This window comes from Aspergillus caelatus (assembly GCF_009193585.1).
Source record: "Aspergillus caelatus strain CBS 763.97 unplaced genomic scaffold BDV27scaffold_43, whole genome shotgun sequence".
Lineage (NCBI taxonomy): Eukaryota > Fungi > Ascomycota > Eurotiomycetes > Eurotiales > Aspergillaceae > Aspergillus > Aspergillus caelatus.
This window is the reverse complement of record NW_022475306.1, coordinates 79,745-99,638: the sequence shown is the minus strand read 5'-3', so window position 1 is coordinate 99,638 and position 19,894 is coordinate 79,745. Positions and strand designations below refer to the sequence as shown.

The following is a 19,894-nucleotide window of genomic DNA, read 5'->3' as shown; positions in this document are numbered from 1 at the left end:
ACCACGGCATTTCAATTTACGTTACAGAAATGAGTTCACTTGTACAGATGTGCTTTGCTATGGTTACCTAGATTGATCCGTTTTATTTAGACTGCCTCGAGCCCCGAGATAATCCCTTATGTTCCCCTTTGGCAGAGGCGCACAGTATTAACGGCTACAATTTCCACCTTTCATGCTCTTTGGGTTCTAGACTCCGCTTATTCTATCGGTCTCCAGGCAAAATGAGGTTTCTTTGGTACATTTCATGGACCCATCAACCCGCGGCTGATTTGGCTAACCCTCTCTAGTCTACATGGCATTGGAAGCAATTCGCAGGCAAGCAAAGTCACTTTGAACTCTTCCGGGCCTTGAGAAGACTTAGTTACTGATACCATGGCTTATCTCAGACGTTCGAAGAGCAAACAGGTAATACAAGCTAATACCGTTAGCTGCATTCCAAAATTTTCACTGCACCGGATAAGCTGACTGCATTTAATGCCTAGCGGCTATTCGATACGAGCTTGGCAACCAACATACCTATGAATTTGTCGAAGGAGCATTGCCCTGGGAGTCGTGTAAGGCCAACCGTTTACGCCACATAGTCGAAGGCTTTCTAACCATAGAGTAGCCATTAAAAGTGTCACCAAGACAGATGAACCAACATTCACCTTTTGTGACCCTGACCAGCCGCAATCATGCCGACAGGCTGCTCGCGACATTGAGGGGTACATCAAAGAGGAGGGCCCTTTCGACGGAATTATTGGGTTCAGCTTGGGAGCAACCATGGCCCTTTCGTGGTTGGTGAATCGGTATCAGACCAAGCAGGAGAATGGGTCTTCTGTCGCGCCATTTAAAGTGGCTGTCTTTTTCTCGAATGCCAGGCAGCCATACGATCACAATGCACTTGCTACGGATCGCATTGCATATTTGGATTCCGCCGAAATGGGTACAGTGATTGACATGCCAACTGCCCATATCTGGGGATCGGCGGACCCACAGGCCGAGGAAGCACAGCGAGCTGTAAATTTTTGTGATTCGGAAAGAAGATCCATCTTCGTGCATGCAAAAGGCCATGAAATCCCTAGCTCAGTGGAGGACACAGTATCCATAGCGAAGGTGATCAATCGCGCCATTTACCAAGTCGAGAGAAAATGAAAACTGAGCCGTTGAAGACCCCCTTGCAGGAAATTGTCACTGTATACCGTAACACCTCTTCTAGCAAGGTATAAACCAACACATCGGTATGAATGCGTAGTTACAAAGCCAAAGTACTGTGTCACTCTCCTGTAAGGCGACCTGCCCGCATGATTTTCCTTTTATTGCATTCTGCATGCTCCTTAGGTCCTGCACACCAGCCTTTCAGTCTCATGTTTAGGTACCCTATTTGTAGCTGACGCCCATTCTCAGGTAACTGAGCCTGAGTAATAACCAACATCCTACAGTGTCTTACCCACATCACCTACCCATCGTAGCTACCACTCCGTATTTCCCTGGATTCTGGAAAAAAAAAAAATAATCATGTCCGAAAAACAGACTCCTGAGGGTGTCAATGAGACCACCAGCGAAGACCCTATCGAATGGGATGGTGCTTTACATGGGTTCCCCTTATATCTTGGGGCTTTTGGGTATGGAGAAACCTATGCGAAATAGCTGTATATTTACTAATGTAATTATGTATCTATTCATCTCAGGCTCGGCCTGGCTCTCTTCCTTACAGGCATTGAAGCCACTATTGTGAGCACATCCTTGGTTACCATCACCAATGATTTGGACGATTTTGGTCGAAGCAGCTGGGTTATCACATCCTACTTGCTCACCTACACAGGTACCTGATGTGGTCCAACGACCATACAATATCTCTTGACTAAGCTTCTTCACTATAGGATTTCTTATGATCTGGTCGAAGATTGGTGATATTTGGCGGGTGAAAACAAGTCTCCTCGCTTCCCTATTCATTTTCACAGCATTCTCCGGCGGCTGCGGTGGTGCCCAAAGTCTCAGTCAACTGTGCGTTTGTCATTTTTTCCTTTCCACTATGATGCGAGATGGAGACAAACTGATCTCATATATGCAAGAATCATCTGCCGGGCATTTCAAGGGGTCGGCGGCGCTGGTGTCTACTCTCTCACCCTATTTTCTTTTGTCCGCATAGTCCCCTACCGGCAGTACGATACCATAAGCTCTGTCGCCGGTGGCATACTGTCCCTTGGGCTTGTCCTTGGCCCCTTGATTGGAGGCGCTGTGGCCGAAAAGGGCAGTTGGCGCTGGGTTTTCTTGTGCAAGTACGTCGCCTCATCTCTATCATCATTCACCTATTCTGATGACAGCTACAGTGTTCCAGCCGGGGCCTTTTCCTGGGTACTATTACTTGTCGTACTTCCAGCTAACTTCCCCAATGCTCCGTCGGCTCAAAAATCTTCACCCACCTACAAGGGAGCTGGGCTGAAGATAAAGACGTTCTTCCAGCGGGCAGACACCCTTGGCGCTCTAGCCTTGTTAACTGCGTCCTCATTTGCTATCGCGGCCTTGCAAGAAGGTAATTTTGAGTACGCATGGTCGTCGGGTCTTGTCATCAGTTTCCTCGTTATCTCAGGGCTCTTCTGGATTGCATTCCTCTTGTGGGAGTGGCTTATCAGTAAGAAGGACCTCGATATATATGCAATGTTTCCCTGGAGACTGGCGAGTAACCGGATCTTCCTGGGCGCTGCCCTGTAAGTAACCCTTTGTTCATGATGATGGCTCGTCCACGAATGTGTACTTATCAGAATCACAGGGGATTCTTTACAACTGGCCTCCCAATGACTGTTAGTATCATTATGATCCCTCAACGGTTTCAGATCGTCAATGGTTGTTCCCCGATCGGTGCCGGAGTCAGGTTTTTATCCTACGCGTTAAGCAGCCCAGTTGGTATAATGTCCTGCTCTGTACTAACTGGGCGTCTTAAGATACCGTTTTGCTACATTGCACTCGGTGGAATAGTCCTCCAGGTTGTTGGTCTCTTCTTGTTTTCCGAGACCGCCTTCTCAACGGCGATCTCAGCTGCACAGTACGGTTATCTTGTCCTGGCTGGGCTAGGGACAGGTACCAGTGTAGCGGTATTCTACATGATGGTGCCGCTTGTAGTCGACGGTAAAGATCAATCTATTGCCTTGAGCACCGGGCTCCAGCTTCGAATGCTGGGTGGTGTCCTGGGCGTTGCAGCATCTACTACCATTCTGCATAATTATCTCAAGAGTCGATTGTCGGCGACCCTGGACCCTGACCAAGTCGACCTACTACTCTCTTCCAGTGATGCCATTGGAATATTTTCCCCTGCAATCCAACTTCAGATCCGCAAGGCTTACTCGGTTGCCTATAGCGCACAGGTAAAACTTGCAGGAGGATTCTCAGTGGCTCAGTTGCTCTCTGTCGCGATGATATGGAAGCGCTCAAATGTGCGCTATCTCAAACGCTAGCCATGTACCCCCAATCTGAGGATGAAGGCGCATTTGACACCATGAAAGCTAGCAGCTTTACGGCCAGAGCGGCTGCCACGGCCTTCGGCGCGGACCGCAACGGAAGTGGTATGCGAGATCCTGGGTAGGATTCCGTTTCCAGAGAAGATCCTATATGATATTATGATCATGCAAGGGGCTGGTTACAGAATACTCTCCCCTCTCCTACATGCTGCTCAGATGTTCTGTAGCATATGGTACATAACATTTTGTCGGAGTGCAGTTTTGAATTTGTTCTTTTCTTTCTCTCTCTCTCTTTCTCTCTCTCTGCAGTCGTACAGGGGCATCGTATGCTCTACTTGGGAGCAAGCAAGTGATATTGATTAAAAGTCTAATCTTGTCGACGTTGAGTTCTTTGAGTCCTTGTCACTCCCCATAGTATATGAACGATCAGTCTGGGTACCCACATAGCGCATACCTTCCTCATTCCATTAATGCATTCCAGGATGGCAAGAGATCAATCACACTCACTATTTCTTCCGCGATCCACAATTCTTGAGGATTTAGCAATTCTGTAATGACATCGATCGGTATGCACGATCTGTCGATATGCTACTCAATCACGGTCTTAGTGACGGGTTATCACGCCTCTATATTTTCCGCACCCATAGACGCAATAGTAACACCCAGTCCAGATGGCTGGATTTCTACTCTAGTACATTAACAGGCTATCAACACATATTCTCCCTAGCCCTATCTTTTGGAAAGCCAACTAACCCAACAGATCCTCGAGCTTTGCTAAAGAGTCAACCCTCAGCGCAGCACGATCCTCAAACCAACAACCACGCTTCTCATCATACAGCACAGCCAAAATACCAGCAGCCCGCGCCGGTACAACATCCCTTTTCTCATTATCCCCCACATACACCATATCCGACGCAAAAATACCATACCTTTCCAACACTGCAGGGAACAGCCCATCAACCTTCGACTGCCCAATCTCATTAGTCGTGACAAGCACATCAATATAAGGCCTCAGCCCAAGTTCCTCCACAGTCCACCGCTGCGCATCCTGCGGTCCCTCCGTCACCACAATAACCTTCTTCCCGAGACTTTTAATCCGTTGGAGTAGTTGAAGAACCCCTGGTTTCAGCGTCAGTGCTGCCCGTAGATTCACTTTATAGACTTCCAAAAGACGGTCCAATCTCTCCATCGACACCTCTAATCCATGGGCCCGGAGAAGAAGCGAGAACCGTTCTCTGCGATACTCGGTTGATGTCCTTCCGTCTGCGAATGCACCCGCTGTCGTTGAGACGAGTATGTCCCGGTAGGATGTTTTCAGGTCGTCGATATTGACACTTGGGTTTTCTTCATGGATAGCTGTAAATACCACTGAGGATGCATGGGCAGATGCCCTGCGGAATTCGTGTAGTGTGTCGTCGAGGTCGAAGCCGAACCATGTTTTGGATAATACTAAAGTTCGAATAGTGTCTGGGTCTAGATCTTGGGTGTTTTGGGGCATGATTTTTCAATGATGATATGTTTTAGGGTTACTCTGGGTCATCGGTAGGTTGGTTGGTGTTTTTGTTAATGACTCTCTGGTTATGGGTATATATACATTGTATGACAGTAGAACTGTGCATAAATACCGCTAGTATAACTATCAGTAGTATGGTTTTATCTGGACTTTTACAAACGTGAAATGAGTTAGTGGTACGACGATGACATATGGCCGTTGGATGGCGTGATGATCCCCACATGTCCTGATTTGTATACATATATGCCTTTGTAAATATATATCGTACAGCCGGGGTAAAACTTCTTCAGTAGAGCGAAGGAGAATATGGATCCAAGAGGATTGTAGTATATATTTAACTTGGTTTCTTTGGCAGCAAGCAGTTCACATATGTGTTTGATGTATTACGACTTATATGGGGTTGTTACAGCAAACAGTGAGGTGAATTGCTGACCATATTTGGAGGGGTTGTTGATGTGTTGAGCGGCAGAGTCTTTGGCTGCGCGAGAGGTTTTAGCTTGTAATACCGCAAAAATTGACCTTCACACATGCAAACAGAATGCAAAAATCGAGGTAATAAATAAATCATCAAAAAAGCATTTCGAAGGAAATGAACTGTATTTTGTAGAAATATTAGTTCAAGGATATCGAAGTAAACAAACCTTCCCCTACTCAGATAGAGTGCCGTCAAAGATGTTTGTGCTGTTTGCACAAAAGACCGCCACCCGCAGCTTGTCACACGTGACAACGTGGCTGGTGAATCTTGGCATCTTTCATCATCATCAAAAGTTCCTTGTCATGAAATGAAAAAAAAAACAACTAACTCATTGTTATACCCTCGTTATCGTCCACTTTTGGAGCAACGCCTCACTGCTTAGTCTCTGTCTTATTGTTTGCCAGGCAAGACAAGGGAGGTCTTTCTAAACAGTTTTTCAACCGGTGGCGCGAGTGCTAGTGATTGGGCAGCCTTCTTCACTCACCTCCCCTTCGTTATCTTTTCCCTCGGACCGGACTACGACTGCCCGGATTTTACGCCATGACTACGGTAGTTGCTGTTGGTACTCCCCTTGCGGAGGCCTTGAGTAATGTCATCCAGCCGAAGCTGGTAGAGATGGGATGGAGCTCCGACGGCGGTGATGATTCAGCGTTAACCGAATACGTGATTCTCATGCTTGTCAACGGCAAGACGCAAGAACAGATTGCTGGCGAACTATCAAACGACCTCCTCGGACTCGGCGAAGGCGATACACAGGCTCTGGACTTTTCGCGATGGCTCTTCGAACAGGTTGATTTCCTCAACCAGCAGATCAATGGCGGGGGTATCCAACAATCAATTGAAAGCGACCCTGCGCAGGCTATTCCGTCCTTTAACGACCAAGAGGCCTCCAACAACCAAGCGATGATGACTGGGGATGGCGCTATGGACGCTGATATGGGCATGGGCGATAACGGAGCTGCGAACGATACTATGTGGGTTTCTCCTTCGGACTCTGCGGTGGTGACTTGGGCTGACACAGAAAACAATAGACCTACAGGCCCGAAAGCAATGCGCAACAACAGACCAGGCGGAAGAGGTAGGATGCTCAACCAGATAAATCGCCAACTAGACCGCGCCGATTCTGCGTTACACCGCGTCCGCGGCCAGCCCGGTAGTGGACGTATCAACTCCCATGGCCGTGACCATACAAAGGGTCGCTTCCACCAGCACGGCGGAGGAAGGATGTCGGGCGGACGTCAGATGGGTGGCATGGGTATGGGACCCAATCAAATGCCGGGTGGCCCAGGAAACATGATGAACATGACCCCGCAAGATCAGATGCATCTCATGTCTCTACTCGAAGAGCAAGCAAGGATGATGTCCCAGTTTATGCCCGGCTTTGTATCGCCGGCGATCAACCCAGCTTTCCAACAGAACGGACCGCAACAGGGCCGTTCATTGTTTGACCGCGTGGAACGCCAGCAGGGACGCCGGCATTTTAACAAGCGAGACGACAAGAATGCCGATACCGATATGGACACAAAGCCCGACCAGGGTGGTGAGCAGGATGAAAGCAATACGGACTCGATATGTCGCTTCAATCTCCGGTGTACCCGGAGAGATTGCCCGTTTGCGCACCAGTCGCCAGCTGCCCCCGAGGGCACTCCCGTCGATGTGGCCGACGTATGTTCTTATGGAGCCGCTTGCAAGAACAGGAAGTGTACCGGTCGCCATCCGTCACCTGCCGTTAAGTCAGCCCACCAAGCTGAAGAGCTGTGCAAGTTCTTCCCTCATTGTGCGAACCCCCACTGCCACTTCAAACATCCTTCGATGCCTTTATGTCGGAATGGCGCAGATTGCTCGACCGAAGGGTGCAAGTTCACACATGTTCAGACGCCTTGCAAGTTCAATCCTTGTCTCAACCCCTCGTGCCCATACAAGCACGCCGAGGGTCAGAAAGGAGCGTTCGCGGACAAGGTGTGGACTGCTGATGGGCAAGAGAAGCCGCATGTGAGCGAGAGGAAATTCGTTTCCGATGAGGACGGTGCAGAGGAACTGATCAAACCTGGTGGCGCTGAAGAGCCCTCCCAAAACAACCAAGAGATTGCGACATAACTAGAAGAGCGATCTCTATGATTTCTTTTGATGATCTCACAGTTAAAATTCCCCATGTGGTTTAATATCATATTATGTATTATTTTCCGTGCGGACGATGGGTGACTGGTGGCAAGGGCGTTTGCTTGAATTTATCTATAGGACCGGCAGAAAGAATATCAAACTGGCTTTGTAAATAGATCTGGATATCAATCATATCATGAAATTTCCAACGCCATTGCATGGCGCTGACTTCCTTTTTTTTTTTTTTTTTTTTTTTCAAATTGTTGTTATCCATCATACCATTAATACCGGTAGGACTTGGAAGAATAGGGCTGGGAAATTTATGTAATTTCCAGGCAATTACACCGCCGGCCGTCGGCAGCCTGTTGGAGCAGCTCACCTGATGGAGTAAAGCAGCAGCAACTTTCCCACCTTTGTTTTTCCAACCATGCTCTTCCTTTGTCCTCACTCGCAGTTTCATCCTCTCCAATTGCTGAGATGAGACTACCATGTGTCCCTAGCCGTGCACTCAGGGGGGTGCGCACGCCATTGGCGTTCGCCCGCATCGGCCAGAGATACTCCTCAACGTACGATGCCGCCGTCATTGGCGGTGGCATCACCGGTCTCACAGCAGCTTATCGGCTATCGCAGGACCCCAATTGCTCCAAGATCACACTATACGAGAAGGCTCCTCGTGTAGGGGGCTGGCTACTGTCAGAAAAGATTCCGGTCGAAGGTGGAAACGTTGTATTTGAGTATGGCCCGCGGACCTTGCGGACCGCAGTCCCCTCGTGTCTACCCCTTCTCGATCTGGTAGAGTAGCCCCTCATATATTGCCGGTACTACGAACATCAAGCGCTAACAAGTTTTGCGTTCTATAACAGCTCGTTGAGCTAGGCCTACACGATGACGTTCTCTTAACAAGCAGCTCGTCGCCTGCCGCGCGCAATCGTTATATCTACTATCCCGATCACCTCGTTCGTATGCCCGCGCCTGACCCCAACGCCGGTCCGATCGAAAATATTACCACTCCGCTATATGCTATGCTACGTGAGCCGGTCTTCGAAGGTCTCCTTGCGAGCGCTATCTTGGAGCCAGTCCGCGCCCCTCCGGACCACAAGTCGTTCAATTCAGACGAGTCCGTTGCAGACTTCGTGTCGCGCCGATTGTGCCCAGAGGTAGCAGACAACCTCGTTTCAGCTTTATTCCATGGTATCTATGCGGGCGACATCAGTCAGTTAAGCGCGCAGACACTACTAGGTACCTTCCGGGACCTTGAGAATGATGACCGCCGAGTTATCGGAGGCTACATTAATTCTCTGATGTCAGATATCAAGCTTATGGCCATGGATGATCTGTTGGCCTTGGAATCTGTCGCACATGAGAAACCTGGGATGTACTGGAAAAGCTTACGGACGCTTGTCAACAAGACTAGCGTTTTGACGTTGAAAGACGGTCTGAGCCAGCTCTCAGACGGCCTGGTCGACGCTCTGAAGAAATCTAACAAGGTTGACGTTTTGGCGAATACGGACGTTAAGTCCATTACTCAGAATCCGACGACACACGATCTGATTGTAAGCTACCGGAAGAGGCCACTATTCGTTGCTATTGGACGGTCTACTAACACGTATATTCTGTAGGTTGGATCTGGACAGGACAGGTCCCGAATCCACAATCGCGTAATTGCTACAATCCCAGCTCCCGAACTTGCAAACAAGCTCGCGACTACGACAATGAAAGACCAGAAAGTACCTCAAAGTACTATTCGAAATCTCCAAGAGCACAATTATGCTGTAACAGTCATGGTTGTCAACTTGTATTTCCCTAACCCAGACCTCCTCCCGGTCAGTGGCTTTGGGTATCTCATACCGCGGTCGATCCCTTATGAGCAAAATCCCGAAAGGGCTTTAGGAGTTATATTTGGATCTGATTCTAGCGTCGGTCAAGATACTGCACCTGGCACTAAGCTTACGGTGATGATGGGTGGTCATTGGTGGGATGGGTGGAAAGAGTCCGATTATCCCGACCATGACACAGCTGTTGCAATGTCTCGTGCGTTGCTTCAACGGCATCTGGGCATTACGGATGCACCCACTTTGACGAGCAGTCGGCTGCAGCGGAATGCCATTCCTCAATACACTGTTGGACACCTGTCTCGCATGCGCGAACTGTCCCGGTCCACGCGGCACGAGCTCAACAACAGACTTACTCTTGCAGGAAGTTGGTATAATGGCGTTGGTGTGACGGACTGTATCCGACAAGGGTATTTAGCGGCGTCGTACGGCGTCGGTGCTCGAAAGCTGGGCCCCGGTGATGGCGATCGCCCCTGGAGGAGGTTCGACTATGAAAAATGGGAGTTGGAGGGCGGCATCGTCACTTCTCCTGTACGATGGGCTGAGGTGTACAGAACCGAACGCAAACATTTTTGAGCTAGAGCTTCTTCTATTGAACTCTATGACCCTGTATAATATATACTCCAGCTAATCTCGCCAACACAAGGGGAAAAATTTTTTTCTGAAGTATTACAGACTTCTCTTCTGTAATATACTTGCGTAACGAGTTGCCCAGAATGGGTCCGTAGTGACTGATAGATACATCCAAGTCGAAGTGCAGAAGAACAGACACGTGCCACATAGAATATGAGATAGATAGCCAGAGACTTTTATTACTCTAATTCATAGGACAGTACCCCTGTATGAGTGACAAGGAGTTCACTGGGGTTTTCCATACCAGAACTGCTCGAGTAGCTGACAGGCGGTAGTACGCCGGTAGCTGCATATATGCAGTTCAGATTAAAATTCCACCCTCGGTGTGGCCAAGCCTCGTCTCACTTGATAAGGGTCGTTGTGTGGTACCACAGAGGCGCAGGTCTGCTCGAAAAAGCTTTGACAGGAAAGTCCTTCCGGCTATCAATATCGATACCCAATGGGTAGGCTGTCCATTATAGGACGGCCGCCGGAAAAAACCACTATATTGATATAACATACGTGATCGATTATATGTCGTATCGGGTTCAGACTTTCTCTTCCTTCTCCGCAGAGCCATCTTTCTTGTCACCGTTCGAATCAAATCCGAGTGCGTCAAGTTGGCGGATCAGTTCCTGGATCTTGATTACCTTCTCCAGTTGCTCGGGAAGCAGGGCTTCTCCTTGGTTCTTCTTGTCCCGTAGGTCGCGTGCTTGCCGGAGTTTCTTCTTCAAATTGCGCGCCTTCTTTTCATTCTCGGCTTCTGGATCGACCCCTTCTTCAGCTCCTCCAGCTGCCTTATCTGGTCCATTAGACTGCTTCTTATCGGCGCCCGAAGCCGGGGTACGCCAGTTGTCGATTTCGTTTACATTTTTGCCCTCGGTAGTAGCTGCTCCTTCCTGAGCTGCCTTTGCTTTCTTCTTCGCTTCCCTCCGCTTGGCATTCTTGTTACTAGCAGCCGTACCTGTTTTAGCGGGGCTTTCATTCTCGGTTTTCAAGCTTTCTGCACCAGGCACTCCGGAGTTACCACGGTTCTTCCAGGCTTGTGCAGCACGGTTCTTATACAGCTCCACATCCTCAGGGGGGCGATACCCGGGTCGAACACGGATTTCGCGGCGTTTTGTGCCATCGGCACGAACCGATGAGGGGATATAGCGCTCTCCGGTCACTGCATCCGTTGTGATTCCCGAGTTCGTAGAAGCCATGGCTGTGGGGGGATAATGCGGAATTTCAGTAGATTTACTTGTGTTTCCTCCGGCCGACTTGAAATGAAGTAGTATAAGGAGTATGCTGTAATTATTGGAGATCTCGGGGAAAACCCAACCGTGACGAGGTATGAGACGAGAGGAATTGGGCCACAATAATTTTGTAGGGCCGAGTGCGTGACTTTGAGGTGGTTTCCTGAGGCGGCCATTCGGAGGCTCTGCACAGACTTGGTTCCGGCCGTCCAATCAGCGTCCCGGTGATTCCCGCTGGTGCTTTTCGCGCCGGCCAACTTGTCGGCTCGAAACTTCAACCTCGCATTCCTCCATTGTGACATAGTCCCCGTCTCCTTGCTGCCTCTCTTTCTTTTTCCGCCCTCATTCCCTAGTTCAAACCCATCACAATGGCCGGCGCTGTAAGTGATTATCGCTTGGAATTGCCTAATGATGTTCAATGGCTAACCACAGTGGTTACCGCTCCAGATTGCTTCCGCTATCTACCAGCATGTCTCCCCTCCCCGGATCACCCAACGACGGTCTCGTTGACGATATCTTCGGTCTCGCTAACCTGTGATCTTTCAACGGTATTTAGGGGCCTGATCCGCAGGAACGCCGTTTACCTCACGGCCATCTTCTCCAGTGCCTTCGCTTTCGAGATGTGCGTGTCGACCTAATGCTGGTCTGTGAGAACAGACTGCTGACCAGATTTCTACAAACAGTGCCTATGACTCGACCTCCAACCGCATCTGGGATGCCATGAACCGCGGCGTATGTTTATAACTTTCGACCCTGACGAATTGGGATTATCAAGGACTATAACACTGACGGATTCTACAGCGCCAATGGAAGGACATCAAGCACCAGTACATGGTCAAGGATGAGGAAGATGATGAGTAAAGAAAAAGCAGTAATTGATGGATCCATCTTGGGGAAATTTGTCGGTCCCATGTTATAACACAGCCGAGCACTGGAGAGACATTGGTATATGCTGCGTGTGTCTTGTATGAAATAGAATCTTTAACACTGTATTCACCTCGGAATTCACTTGCTCGATTTTCTCTAACCAATCACTGTGCTCCTACATACATCTGTGGTCTATAAAATTATGCTTCCGGTGGTCGGGAGAACATGAGCTGCAAGATGGTAGTGGCGCCAAGAGAGCCGTTGTTCGATGTCATACTTAGAATATAAACCCAACCACCACAACCACTGACGGACATTTCCAATCGCTCTTTTGCGACAAATGCTCTTGCTTTGTTAACTCGATAAGGTTCCGTTTGCCGGTTATTTCCCTTCGCTATCTATGAATAAGGCGAAGGGTTACGTACGAATGCTACTAATGACCTGAAAAGACTTAATGGGGTGGGTTGCCCGTTGGGTTGATTTCGCATTTAATCCCACCAAATCTTTCCCCCCCCCCCCCACAGTGACATCGATCGCTTTAGAATGTCGGATCACTAAGCGTTCACTGATAGGTTTTTCTTCTCGTCTTTTCTTTCTGACTAGCCTCACCCTAATCTAATCAAACCCCGCTTTGCACATACCACCAAACTTTGCGTTTGAGGAGCTTTTCAACGCTCTCTCGAGATTTTGTTCATTCCTTATCGCGGTGGAACAAACCGGACTACAGTTCCGTCCCGCCACACGGAGCTTCTTAGCTCGCCGACACCCTCCTCACTCTATACCCGTTCAAATTGAATGCGTCTCGTCTTCTCGGACTAGAGACGATAAATGATGCTTACAGAATGTGAGAGGATCCTTGGTGAAGGCCTTCAACGGCTTCCTTCCAATCATAACTACCGTTACGGTCCCCAAGCAGAGAAAGATCTGCTCGAGCTCCTCTTCCGTTCGCTTAGCGGTCACAACGAAGAACGCCTTCGACAGCTATTCCCAGATGGACTGCCAACCGGGCCGTGGAAGCTAGCAGAAGCTCAGGGCGCCAAGGAAGGTGCAGAATATACGGAAGCTGCGCGAGGCAAGCGTTGTGGTCATATCTTCAGAGCCGGGGAAGCGACGTATCGATGCATCACCTGCGCGGCGGATGATACCTGCGTGCTTTGCAGCCGCTGTTTCGACTCATCCGACCACACTGGCCATCAGTACCAGATTTCTCTCTCGTCGGGGAATTGCGGTTGCTGCGACTGTGGTGACGAGGAGGCCTGGCGACTGCCGCTGTTCTGTGCGATCCATACGGATAGTGGTGATAAAAAGGGCAAAGAGCGGGAGCAGGCTCAGCTCCCGCGGGAGTGGGTGGATAACATCCGGCTGACTGTCGCTCGAGCGCTCGACTACTTCTGTGATGTGCTCTCTTGCTCGCCGGAACAGCTGAGATTGCCGAAGACGGAAGAGGGTATCAGGCAGGATGAAGAGGCATCACGGCTACGCCCGGGGTGGTATGGTGAAGGTGACCAGGCTGAGGAAGAGCCGGAGTTTGCGCTCGCGTTGTGGAACGATGAGAAGCATACTATTCGCGATGTTGCTCATCAAGTGAGCCGGGCTTGTCGAGAGCGGGATTCCTTTGGAAACGATAGGGCCCAGGAGACCAATGATTACGGACGGAGTGTGGTCAAGTACTCGAAAGATTTGCAAAGGTTATTGGCCGTGTCGAAGATCATCGAACAGATCAAGGTCACCGTTACGATCCGGTCCGCCCGGGATACGTTCCGTGAGCAAATGTGCGGGACCATCGTCGAGTGGCTTGCAGACATTTCCGGATGTAGCGTTCTGGAGGACAACGAGATTTTACGCCATACCGTCTGTGAGGAACTGTTGAGTCCATGGCGTCGCGGCAGCGGAGCCTTCAATGCAGATATTGGTATGAAAGGTATCGATGACCAGCAGAAGTCGGATAATGCACCGTATCGTACGGTAATGCTCACAGTATCGCCTCAAGGTCAAGTAGTCTTGGCCGCGGATGATGATGACGAGGATGAGGATATCGAAAATGGCGATGACCAGGGCGCAAACGAAGAGGGCGAGGACGATGAAGATTTTGTTGAAGGTCATGACGATGATGCCGACGATGAAGACGAAGACATAGAGATGGATTTGAACAGGCTGCGCCAGGAAGTTGAAGACGAAGACGAGGATTTAGTGATGGGAAATGCGGATGACGCCCTGGACACCATCCAAGCTCTCTTAGGGTTCGCTCGTCAGCGACAGAACCCTGACAATGAACAGCAGCAGCAACAGGAGGAGGAAGAGGAGGAGCAACCGCATGCAGAAGCAATCGAAACCGAGGCGCAGAATGCCCCTAATGATTCGGTCTCCAGTGAGACACACGATGATGCCTCGGCGTCTTACGTTCCCATCCCTAAGACACCCTCTGGTGTAGTCAAGCCTTCCCCGGCAAAGGCCCCAACTTACTGGCAGGTCAGATCGGCCGTACCTAAGAGAGGGGACAATGTTCCTCCATATGAGGATTTATGGCAACGCACCCGACTCGACTGGATGATTCTTTTCGACCTCAGACTTTGGAAGAAGACACGTACCGATCTTCGCGATCTTTATATTGGCACTGTCGTGAATGTCCCTCAGTTCAAGCGTATCATGGGCTTGCGCTTGTCGGCTCTTTACACTGCACTGGCGCAACTTTACCTGATTGCCGATAGAGAGCCAGATCATTCCATTGTCAACCTCTCTTTACAGCTTCTTACCACACCTTCAATCACTGAGGAGATAGTCCTTCGAGGGAACTTCTTGACTAAAGTCATCTCTATCTTGTATACTTTCTTAACTACGAGGCAGGTTGGTGAACCGTACGAGGTAAATCCCAATGCAACGCTGGCGTTTGATGCTGGTTCCGTGACAAACAGACGCCTTTACCACTTCTTCTTGGATCTACGGTATCTTCTGCAGTCTGAGTATGTACAGAACCGCGTGCGGACCGAAGAACAGTATCTCTGTCAGTTCTTGGATTTGGTTAAGCTCTCGCAGGGTATCTGCCCCAACGTCCGTGCCGTAGGGGAGCACGTCGAGTATGAGACGGACGCTTGGATCAGCGCATCTATTCTTATGCGGGAGATTAATAGGCTGTGCCGTCAATTCTGCGAAGCATTCCGTAATCCCGAAGTTGATGGCGGCGAGAACTTGCTGCGAGCACTTAAAGTGGCTACTGTTTCCGCCGTTGCCCACTCCGCCGGGATTGAGCGCAAGCGTTTTGACCAGGCGGAGATCAAAGAGTATGTTCGGTTCAAATCCTTACCGTTTTTTGACTTCGAGGGCGACGACCAACCAGGTCAAGTCTCACGCCACCGCGTCGTAGACTTCGTCGTTGAGCGAGGTTCCATCAGTTTCCATCATGCGTTGCACTACACTCTTTCTTGGCTACTTGAATGTGGTCGTAACATGAGCAGCTCTTTGATGCGCGATGCCCTGCTAGAGGCAGCGCAGATCGCGAACGACAATTTTATTCATGATAGCAGCCTCGCCCCAGAGGATTTGCTTCTCTCAATGTTCGATTACCCTCTCAGAGTTTGTGCCTGGCTGGCCCAGATGAAGGCGGGCATGTGGGTCCGCAACGGGCTCAGTCTCAGGCATCAGATGTCGCAATACCGTGGTGTATCGTCTCGCGATTTTGCATACTACCGCGATATCTTCCTGCTTCAGACGGCCTTGGTAACATGTAACCCAAGCCGTGTCCTCGCATCTATTGCCGATAGGTTTGGTATGGTGGACTGGATGACAAGGAACTACATGCCACGTGCTGGATACGAGGATAACCAAATCATTGATGTTGCCGAAGAGTTCGTGCATTTGCTTGTCATCTTATTGACGGATCGCAACTCGCTTGCGGCCATTGATGATGGCGATGCCGCGATGCGCGAAAACATCCGTCGTGATATTGCACACGTTTTGTGCTTCAAGCCTCTATCATTCTCGGACCTATCAACTCGCCTCAGTGACAAGCTGCTAGAATCGGACATGTTCCAAGACGTGCTGGAAGAGGTAGCAGGCTTCCGCCCTCCTGAAGGGTTGAATGATACCGGCACTTTCGAACTTAAATCTCCATACATTGATCTCATCGACCCTTACAGCGCCCACTATACCAAAAACCAGCGAGACGAAGCGGAGAATATATATAAGGAATGGATGGCGAAGAAAACCGGCAAGAAGGCATCCGATGTGGTGTTTGAACCTAAACTCCGGCCTATCACGTCTGGGGCGTTTATTGGCCTTCCACGCTTCACAAGGACTTTGCTATTTGCCCAGATTGTTCACCAGTGTCTTGACTACGTTGTCTCCTCCAAAGATCGCACACCGAATATCCCACCAACCCGTGTTGAGACTTTCTTGCAAGTTGTTTTGCACTTGATTCTTGCTGCTGCCCTGGAAGACAGCACTGAGGAAGATGAGATGACGGAAGAGCCGACGGAGTCATTCGTGTCTCACGCGCTCACGAAAGACAGAACCACCCAGGTAGGCTACCTGACCATCGTTGGCCTCCTAGAGAAGATCTCCATCATGAATGAATTCTCTGCTTGTGGCCCTAAGATTCGCCATATTCTTAAGAAGCTATGGCAAAAGCGCCCCGGTACATATGCCAAGGCAACAGCCACGCTCAAATTCCCGTTTGACAGAGTTGATACAAACTCTCCCGCCATCGACACCGATAATGAGAAAGAGATGAAGAAGAAGCAAGCTCTTGAAAGACAGGCGAGAGTGATGGCTCAATTCCAGCAGCAACAGCAGAACTTCTTGAACAGCCAAGGCGCGATTGACTGGGGCGAAGAAGATTTCAGCGACATGGAGTCCGAGCCTGAAGCTGCTCCTGAGACTAAGCTCTGGAAGTATCCGAGTGGCACCTGTATTCTCTGCCAGGAGGAGACAAGTGATTCCAGACTGTATGGAACTTTCGCTTTGGTTCAAGATAGTGGTATCATGAGGCAGACAGATATACGAGATCCTGACTGGATCCGGGAGGTGTTGAAGACGCCCTTGAGCTTGGACAAGTCTGCCGAAAGTGTGCGGCCGTTTGGAGTCGCAGGCGAAAACCACACTACAGTGAAGCGGCTTGATTCCACAGGCGGGGAGGTTATCAGTGAGAAGGTTGGATTGAGCAAAGGCTTTAATGCGAAGAATACCTTGCGTGGGCCTGTCACAACGGGCTGTGGGCACATCATGCACTATTCCTGCTTTGAAGTCTACTATACGGCTACTCAGCGACGCCAGAGCCAGCAAATAGCACGAAACCACCCTGAGCGTCTGAACTTCAACGAGTTCGTTTGCCCTCTTTGTAAGGCGCTGGGCAATGCATTCTTACCGATCACTTGGAAGGGTAAGGAAGAATCTTATCCTGGTGTGCTAAACACAGCTGTGTCTTTCGACGATTTCATGGCTGGAGAGGTCAAGTCTGCTCTCTCCCACCCACGGAACTATGCACTGCTCATGGAACATAACAAAATACAGCAGCAGTCTTATCAGGACCTTTTCCTTGACTACCTCAACAAGAGCTTAGTTCCCCCACTCGCCTCCAAAACAGAGCAATTAATGACATCCCCACTGCCATCGACCGCCCATTACGTTCAGCAAGCGAGGATGCCGGTGCCTGGTCTCTTCCCATCACAAGATGATATTCCCGCTGCCAGCCCGCTCCAGCAGGTTTCCAGCCCAGGTGACAACCCAATGTCCGAGCTTCTGCAGATCTACAAGCGGCTCAAGCAGACGCTCCGGTTGAATCACATCTACTCAACGTTCAGTCATCACCCAGACACCATAAAGACAGATGACCTCGTCCACACTGATTCTCTCTTCCAGACCTTTGGTTTTAGCATTGCTGCGGCTGAAATTCAGCAGCGTGGGGTTGAATCAGAGCCAGGATCAACTCTATTGGAGAAGATTCCCCAGTTAACCCTGACCCACCTCCGCGTTCTAGCTGAGTCGGCTTTGACGTACGCCGCGGTTGGGTGCTTACATGACAGCAACGGACCTCATACCCGTTCTGCCGACGAGATCCAGGAGATGCACCGCCAGAAGATTTGCCAATTATTTGTTGGTCATCCTTGCTTGAGCGGAACGGCACTGCTGGATGATGTCCGCGAAATCGAGCCATTACTGGGTAAAGACATTTTCGTGTTCCTGGCTGAATGCTCTTTATCCCTGCTGCCGATTCTCAATATTGACATTCGTCATCTCATCCAAATGTGCTATGTGGCCGAGATTGTGAAGGTCGCTGTGACCTACATCCTTTGGCCCCTCGGACTGAAGGAGGAACTGGCCCAAAATGGTGATGCACATTATTTGTTAGATATGGAGCTGTCGGACGACCGATACAAGTCCACCAGGCAATTCTTCATCTCTGTTGTTACGGAACTCAAGTCGAACTCCGTTGGACGGGCAGAAGGATCATCGTTCCCCGCCGAGAGTGGCTACGTCAAGGACGGAGAGGATTCTGCAACGCCCGGCGTGGTCATTGCGTTGAGGCGTCTTGCTGCGAGCTACGCATTGACGTTCCTGCGCAAGACTGTCATCCTCCTTCATGTGCAGCATGGGGTTGAGTTTCCCAACACAGGATTCCACGACTTGGGTGTGTCCGAGTTGGACCGTCTCACTAAGACTCTACACCTTCCTTCTATCGATGAGATCTTTGCGTCTATCAGCACGGCGAGGAAGAGTGGCAGTCCTTTCGATGCTGTGATATCGGGCTGGATCTTCCACTGGAACGCCTCGCGTTCTGGCATCCGCATTGGCGATCACAAGTTATGGCCCAGTCTCTCACATCCGGCCATCTTCGAACTCGTTGGGCTTCCTAAGTATTACGACAGTTTGATTGAGGAGGCCAACCGGCGACGTTGCCCGAATTCGAAAAAGGAGCTAAGCGACCCCAGTATCTGCCTCTTCTGTGGAGACATCTTCTGCTCGCAAGCTGTGTGCTGCATGGAGAATAAGATGGGTGGCTGCAACCAGCACGTTCAAAAGTATGTTTATCCTTGGTTCAACTACTATCTCAAATGTTTACTAACGGTCTCTACCCAGATGCGGCAAGAATATCGGACTATTCATCAACATCCGCAAATGCACAGTGTTGTATCTCCATAACCACCATGGCTCCTGGCATTACGCCCCTTACCTGGACCGCCATGGGGAGGTGGACCCAGGCCTCCGCCGCAATCGCCAATTGATCCTCAATCAGAAACGATACGACCGACTCCTCCGCGACGTATGGTTATCGCACGGCATTCCCGCGACGATCAGCCGAAAATTAGAAGCTGATATTAACAATGGAGGCTGGGAAACTATCTAGGGGGATTTAATCGACTTTGCTGAACGGACTTACCATTTCATGTACCTGTTTTGATGTCTCATGTGCAGTGGAGACTGACTTTGCATTAATATTCCCCTGTCTTGATCAAAAAGTCATTACGACCGGCATTTTACATTATTGCTTCTTAATTATCTTATTCCTAGATACATAATTCAGGTGATCAATTGTATGGCTCGCTTCAATATAATTTTGGGCTTATCCTTTAACCAGTGTGATTACCCTATGGAGGAGTATCAATATACACGTCGTAGATGTAAGGACACACCAAGCTAGGCCTATTGAAACAATAGAAAACCCTAAACAATGCCACCAAGGCATCCTATAGAGAACATCAACAATAAAAAAAATTAATAAAAGGTATATTACGGTGTAGAAACATATAGTACCGCAAAGCAGCAAACATTAACCATCTCACCAATGCCAAGAATCCTGACGTTACCTGCCTCTTTCTCTCTCCTCT

The 19,894-nt window shown here is 49.7% G+C and overlaps 8 protein-coding genes across 8 annotated transcripts; 6 read left to right on the top strand and 2 right to left on the bottom strand.

Annotated features, from left to right (window-relative positions):
* Positions 1-221: 221 nt before the first annotated feature.
* On the top strand, positions 222-1,134 carry BDV27DRAFT_155460 (uncharacterized protein; the record flags this gene model as incomplete). The annotated part of the gene is made up of 5 exons (XM_032072145.1): positions 222-235; positions 288-324; positions 387-405; positions 483-554; positions 608-1,134. 5 exons carry the CDS (start codon positions 222-224, stop codon positions 1,132-1,134), a joined length of 669 nt encoding a protein of 222 aa, XP_031930034.1.
* Positions 1,135-1,497: 363 nt separating this feature from the next.
* BDV27DRAFT_170367 (major facilitator superfamily domain-containing protein) lies at positions 1,498-3,557 on the top strand (the record flags this gene model as incomplete). Its single annotated transcript, XM_032075278.1, has 6 exons — positions 1,498-1,604; positions 1,671-1,804; positions 1,863-1,986; positions 2,055-2,261; positions 2,313-2,690; positions 2,753-3,557. The coding sequence occupies 6 exons, from the start codon at positions 1,498-1,500 to the stop codon at positions 3,432-3,434; spliced, it is 1,632 nt and encodes a 543-aa protein (XP_031930033.1). The 3' UTR covers positions 3,435-3,557.
* Positions 3,558-4,039: 482 nt separating this feature from the next.
* BDV27DRAFT_124651 (HAD family hydrolase) lies at positions 4,040-5,035 on the bottom strand. Its single transcript, XM_032066134.1, has one exon. The coding sequence runs from the start codon at positions 4,933-4,935 to the stop codon at positions 4,186-4,188; it is 750 nt and encodes a 249-aa protein (XP_031930032.1). The 5' UTR covers positions 4,936-5,035; the 3' UTR covers positions 4,040-4,185.
* A 577-nt stretch (positions 5,036-5,612) lies between these two features.
* Positions 5,613-7,758, top strand: BDV27DRAFT_124650 (mRNA-binding protein NAB2). Its single transcript, XM_032066133.1, has 2 exons — positions 5,613-6,399; positions 6,457-7,758. Exons 1-2 carry the CDS (start codon positions 5,966-5,968, stop codon positions 7,520-7,522), a joined length of 1,500 nt encoding a protein of 499 aa, XP_031930031.1. The 5' UTR covers positions 5,613-5,965; the 3' UTR covers positions 7,523-7,758.
* A 244-nt stretch (positions 7,759-8,002) lies between these two features.
* Positions 8,003-9,933, top strand: hem14 (oxygen-dependent protoporphyrinogen oxidase; the record flags this gene model as incomplete). Its single annotated transcript, XM_032072144.1, has 3 exons — positions 8,003-8,317; positions 8,389-9,078; positions 9,145-9,933. The coding sequence occupies 3 exons, from the start codon at positions 8,003-8,005 to the stop codon at positions 9,931-9,933; spliced, it is 1,794 nt and encodes a 597-aa protein (XP_031930030.1).
* A 584-nt stretch (positions 9,934-10,517) lies between these two features.
* Positions 10,518-11,509, bottom strand: BDV27DRAFT_143209 (putative RNA binding protein Pym; the record flags this gene model as incomplete). Its single annotated transcript, XM_032070060.1, has 2 exons — positions 10,518-11,276; positions 11,357-11,509. The coding sequence occupies 2 exons, from the start codon at positions 11,507-11,509 to the stop codon at positions 10,518-10,520; spliced, it is 912 nt and encodes a 303-aa protein (XP_031930029.1).
* Positions 11,510-11,575: 66 nt separating this feature from the next.
* BDV27DRAFT_155454 (cytochrome b-c1 complex subunit 9) lies at positions 11,576-12,068 on the top strand (the record flags this gene model as incomplete). The annotated part of the gene is made up of 3 exons (XM_032072143.1): positions 11,576-11,829; positions 11,891-11,939; positions 12,009-12,068. 3 exons carry the CDS (start codon positions 11,576-11,578, stop codon positions 12,066-12,068), a joined length of 363 nt encoding a protein of 120 aa, XP_031930028.1.
* Positions 12,069-12,423: 355 nt separating this feature from the next.
* Positions 12,424-19,616, top strand: BDV27DRAFT_124644 (putative ubiquitin-protein ligase E3 component (UBR1)). Its single transcript, XM_032066132.1, has 3 exons — positions 12,424-12,533; positions 12,647-19,087; positions 19,146-19,616. The coding sequence occupies exons 2-3, from the start codon at positions 12,903-12,905 to the stop codon at positions 19,411-19,413; spliced, it is 6,453 nt and encodes a 2,150-aa protein (XP_031930027.1). The 5' UTR covers positions 12,424-12,533; positions 12,647-12,902; the 3' UTR covers positions 19,414-19,616.
* The last annotated feature ends 278 nt before the right edge of the window (positions 19,617-19,894 follow it).